This window comes from Halyomorpha halys, unplaced genomic scaffold (genome assembly GCF_000696795.3).
Source record: "Halyomorpha halys isolate HHAL.00 unplaced genomic scaffold, Hhal_1.1 Scaffold831.1, whole genome shotgun sequence".
NCBI lineage: Eukaryota > Metazoa > Arthropoda > Insecta > Hemiptera > Pentatomidae > Halyomorpha > Halyomorpha halys.
Genome location: NW_027110085.1, coordinates 239459 through 245530, shown reverse-complemented (window position 1 = coordinate 245530; position 6072 = coordinate 239459). Strand labels below are relative to the sequence as shown.

The 6072-nt window shown below is 32.1% G+C and overlaps 1 protein-coding gene across 1 annotated transcript in view; it reads right to left on the bottom strand.

Annotated features, from left to right (window-relative positions):
• Positions 1-3479: 3479 nt before the first annotated feature.
• LOC106686488 (putative polypeptide N-acetylgalactosaminyltransferase 9) overlaps positions 3480-6072 on the bottom strand; it is a 48659-nt gene continuing 46066 nt past the window's right edge. Inside the window, exon 8 of the mRNA XM_067048172.1 lies at positions 3480-3759. Coding sequence (XP_066904273.1) covers positions 3748-3759 — 12 coding nt within the window. The 3' untranslated portion in view covers positions 3480-3747. The remainder of the gene's footprint in view (positions 3760-6072) is intronic.

Genomic DNA, 6072 nt, shown 5'->3' with positions numbered 1-6072 from the left:
CTTTTTAGTCTTATATGAGGATTCCATGTCAGTCGTTTGTCGAGATGCAGTCCTAAGTAACGGATCTGTTCGACAGGAATAAGTGGGGTATTATTAAAGGATATTGTAGAGCAAGAAATTAATTTTAAAGAGCTGATAGCAGACCTAAATAAAAACTAATAAGTTCATATGAGACCCGTGATGTATTTCCTACATATATTGCACGAGGCCTTGGACCTCTATGGTCTGTCGCGCCAATAACAATAATAATAATAATAATAATTTTAAATTGATGACATAATCTGCGTGGACAGCAAATCGTTTCCAAAAGTAGACAGTTACAAATTCCTCAGCTGCATAAAAACATCTATAATTAGGGACAAGGGACTTTGATAGACCAGCGTATAACAAGCGCGAAGAGAACCTTCTCTCTGTCAAGAATACTGAAATCCCGAAAAATCTCAGTAAATATGAAACTAAGGGTGTACTATGCCATGATAAAGCCAGCTCTCATATATGGCTACGAGACCTGGGCTCCACAGGACAGGTTCCTCAGAAAGCAGAAACAAGAGATTCGAACGTAAAATCCTCCGTACAACTACAGGAGCAATCTGAGATCAGAGCCTTAACAAATGGAAGTGGAGAACTGCTTGCAGAGACTGGCCAATCAATATCACGTTATGATTCAAGTGCCAAACTATGTTTAATGATGAATCTGAGTTCTATAACCGCAAATTTTGACTTATCATTAGTTATACGTTTATCATTGCCCACGCTCAGCGGAGAAGGGGGTGAGTTAAAGTCAAATAAAAAAAAAAATATTCACAAGAGGGAAAAAGGATAAAACAATAAAGAAATACTCCTTAGGCGCCACGTTATTTTTTTCTTGGAAATAACGAAAACCCCGAAGCACTATGCCGAGAATATAACTAAAATATACCCCTATATAAAGAATTGTTGAATTATGACCTCTGGCGAATACCTTTACAGTTAGATAATAGAAAACCTAGAGGTGTTACCTACCCACCTGTTGAATTATCGTAATATTCCGTGAACAACAATAACAAAAAAAAACATAAGTAAATTAACAAGTTGAAAGCAGAGAAAGAACAGCAGAACTATATGTATAAAAGTTTAATAATAATAAGAAATATGTATACAGAGAATGAAAAAGGAAAAAAAGAATTCTTATCAATTAATAAAACAATTAAAACTTATAGCCTTCACTTAAATGCTTAACCGTAATAACTATATTTACATTATTATTCTCTTATCCAGGACATGCTGAAGAAACCTCACTGTACTATATCTCCACTTCTAGTGTTAATGACCGTCCATTGAAGTAGAACACCATAATTTTGAAAAACAAAACATATAAGATGACATTTCTCATATGGTGCTATTCCAGTTCAAATAGTACAGACAGAGGGCCTTTAAACTATTACCACTTCACAGTTAACAATCGTAACGTGTTCCCAAATCAAACTCTCACCTTCACAAAAACAAAACCCACTTGTCTAAAAACATATCGCTCGTGTATTGTTTTCACTATGACAAGCGTAAAATCTCTTGTCTACACAGATCTAGCCAGTGTTTTTATTTCACCATGGCAACCGTAACACCTCTTGTCTACACAGATCTAGCCAGTGTTTTTATTTCACCATGGCAACCGTAACACCTCATTGAAAAATAAATACAGTCCCTATGTTGAATTTAATTTATATTATCTTTACAGTCTATTCATTAAGAATTAAGGTATCTTAAACTCTGAAATATTGAAAATACGTATTTTAAAGATTCTCGTGGCGTGAATAACAGATAACAACTTCGTTACTGCCAACTGTAATTAAATAACAGTTTAACAAAGTTGTGTACCATATGTGACTGGAATGGGGAGAGATCGGGCACTCTGGGATGTCTCAGATTTTCTAGCAAAATCTACAATGTTTTTCTTTCTATCCTACTCATAATACATGTAAATCACTATTTGGTAATTTTATAAACATCTTAATACGAACTATTTTCTTTAATTTTTTATTTAAAATAATATAAGGCGGTGAAGCAATTCACTTTATTTTGCTAAAACTAAATAGTAGAATAATCCTTATTCTTATTTATTTTTGAAATCCCTTTCCTTTATTTGTATGTACATATTGTAACAAGGTTATCTCCTTGTGGAGAGAAATGATAGATAACCAATCGATTTGATCGGTCCGTTTGTGAACGATGTTTCTCTATAGATGAGTGGAAAACGAAAAAAAAAAGACAGATGTGATAATTGTGGACTTGGTGTGCATACTTTTATACTGCAATAAAGAAAAATCTTTTTCTGAGGTTATGGTTCAGTGCGTTTTTCCTCTTGGCCGGGGTATCACGCAACAATATATATATTTTTTTTTTTTTTAATTAGTTTCTCATATCAATGTGCTATGTTAAATATTTCTTTTTTTGTATGTTTTCATAAATAGATATAATTTATTTTATCTTTTTTTTTTTTTTTTGTTGCTAATACATAGCATACTTATCAGTCCAATAGCAAATATTAAAAGGGATGGAGAATGAGTTAATAACAGTCAAATACATTTTTCTCACACTTCGACTCATAGAGTTGACAATACCTAGCTAAAATCTAATACAAATGATGAAGTAGGATTCTCAGTGAGTTCAGAATGATGATTTCCGCCATCCCCTGAATCTGGTTCCTTGTTGCAAGAGTCATGGTTCCTCTACTTCCGAACCAAAACTAATTATTAAAATTAAATTAAATTGAAATGTTTTATTTATTTGTATAACTTTTCTCTCCTTGTTGTAAGTTTTTTTTTTTTAATTTGCAATGCCAAACGGTGACCTCTCAGCTCACGTAACTGTTTTATATAACAAATTTATCAGTTCTTATTAGTAATGAATTTTATTTTGTTCTGTTGTTTGAATCTATTATTGCTAGACATTTTTTTGTTGAAATTTACAACATTATTTAAAAAAAAAATACATCAAGTAAATGTGATGTTAGATTACAATAGTATGATATAGACATGTCGAGAAGCAACCCATAGGTAGTACTCTAACAAATTTATAAATTAGAAGATCTCGAGGTCATCTTCTTTTCGGGCACCTTGAAGGACTGTCAGGAATGGAAGATGAAGTAAGGTTAGAAACTGGGTTTGGGTGGTTAGGGCTAGATCGGTAATATGTGGAACATTAAGGTCTTTATGGATGATTTTGTTTGTGATAAATTAAGGAGCAGTGAGGATTTTACGAAAGATTTTGGATTGTAAGGATTGTGAAGATGGTTTTCGAGAAGAATTCAAAGTTTTAGTAGAACACCATAGCTCAACTCCGTATGTCCAGATAGGCCTTATTATGGTCATATAGATCAGTCTTTTGTATTGGATTTGAAGTTTTGACCGTTTGTCTAGTGAGTGTTGTAATAGTTAATCTAGAGCTTAATATACTATGATATATCCAAATTTTGATTATCGGAAAAAAGAAAATATTCAATATAATAATAAATTCATTTATTTTATATTCATATAAAAACTGACATCAAATAGCAAGTTTTTACTTTCTACAAAATAAAAGAACATAAAGAAATAAGTCAATAAAAAAAAATATTAATTATAATTATTTTTCGTAATTCCTAAGAGCGTACCACTCTACGCTCCATATAACTACGGAATAGACTAGAATATTCCTTGTTGTGGCAACTAATTTTTTTTTTCTTCATGAAGTTGCCTTTTCTTCGAAGTTAGTTGAAAAAATGAGGTCCTGTCAGTCTTCTCCCTGTTAACATGTTTAACATATGTTATCAATAATAACAGTAGGGGTATCCATGATCTTTAGTTTAACATGTTAAATGGAGAAATTGTTCCTTCTTTTACCATATTAAGACTATATAACTATTAACGTGGTTGAGAGTCTGTTATTAGCTCTGTGAAATGGAGAATGACATCACGCAACAGACCAGCTAAGATTGTCACTGTTTTTTTGTTGTAGTAACAAGCAGTGTAAAAAGCAATGTAATTTTACACATATTACTTGCTCGTAGTTTGTCTTTTAATTGTGTTAGTATTGTTTTAGATGTTTTTAAAACTAATAAAGCAATGAAAGACAATAATAATAATGTATTGACGGCTGTCAATTAGCTCATCTTGATTCTCTTCCTCACAATTTAGAAGATCAACAAGACTCTCAGTAGCCAAACTTTCACACAACTTCCCCTTCACTCAATTTAGGCATGTTCTAAGGTTATAAAGCAAGTTGCTCAGAAAGTCCGCTAGGAGCTCTTAAACATTTATCATTTAACATGACTTTAAATAGGGCTGCTCACAATCCTATTCTTATAACATTTAACAAAATGTCATGAATACCCCTAATAATTAATGGTCAACAATGGTTTTGAAATAAGTTTGTCATTTTCATACTATTTATTTTTTCTCTTACCTCAGATTTTATTTACAAATACAAAATAACGTCACAATTTTTTTTTTATGAACATCCTGTTTTGTTTTCAAACCACCCTAACTCCCAAATAACAAAAAATCGTTTTCATTCAATTAGTTCACACTCATTATGTAGTCAATATGAGTAGCTGTCATGACAACAACATGTGCGCGTAGAAGTTGGTAAACTTTTTTCCACTTTGGCTTATCATTAATTTTATTATTTATTATTATTAACAAGTATAAATGCCTCGATATCAATTTATAGGGGTATTCATGATGTTTTGTTAAAGTAAAGGATTATGAGCAGCCCTATTTAAAGTCATGTAGGGCTGTTAGCTCGACATAAGAGCTCTTAGTGGATTTTCTGAGCAACTAGTTTTACAACCTTTCCTTCTAAAATTTCATGTTATTGTTTACTTCTAAGCTTTGATTAAAGTAATTTATTACAACATGTCTAAAATGGAAGTTGTGAGATAGTATGGCTACTGAGTACCTTGTTGATCTCAGGACTAGTGAGAAAAAGAATCAAGATGAGCTAATCGACAACTGTCATTATACTGTTATTATTGTCATCCATTGCTTTAATTAGTTAGTCAAAAACATTCCAAACAATATTAACACAATCAAAATACAAACTTCGAGCAAGTAACCTAACAGGAAAACAAACAAAATAGTGACGAGAACTGCTGGTCTGTTTCGTGACGTCATTCCCTATTTAACAGACTCTCAACCATGTTATATGTTATATCCTGCCTTCTACGCCACAACCCCTGATGAAGACCTGAAACTCAGGTCGAAACGTCGGCATAAAATAAATAAATATTGTTTTGTTTATTTATGTTGTTCTTTGCTGACCGCACCCCCCGACAAACTTCTCCAAGTATATGTTATATCGTTTTAACATGTTAAATAAGGAAATATTTTCCATTTAACATAAGTTTTTCCATTTAGCACGATAAACTAAAGATCATGAATACCCCTTATACTGCCATTAATTTTAAATTGTTGTCCCTTATACAGGACTGAATTATTTAATAGGTGTCCTTTAATATCAATAAAATCTAAAATAATAAAGAGCATGGTCAGGGATGCGGTCAAAAAATAACAAAAATAGTTAACAATTATTTATTTTCTTCGTTATTTATAGTTGGAAAATAAATAGTTTTCAACCATTTTTGTTCTGTTTTGATCGTAACCCCCACCAATGTTTCATTATTTGAAATTATACGATCAATTATTTATATATATAATTTATTTATTGCTATTTAAAACTGTACATTCCAATCCATGGTTAAGAATCAGATATTCTGATAATGTAACCGTGATTCAACACTGTGGGCTCTGGAGTCCATCCAGCATCATAAAGTACCCATTTTAAGATAACCCTATTTGAGTAAAAATTTGGCGGTTGAGAATAAAAATTACCTGTTGTATAACCGTTGTTCTAACAAGAGTACTGCCTTACAAAATACTGATCCCTCACCCTTTGTGGTGGTTTTTATCAAATACTGCACTGCTAACAAAAAAAAAAAGACCTAACGAACCGGACCAAACTTCTCTCTCCTCTCAACTCAGGCAGATCTGTACCGCTACAACCCATGAAGGGTCAGGTCTTCAGTTCATTGTAAAGAAGGACTGTTACTTAACCAAC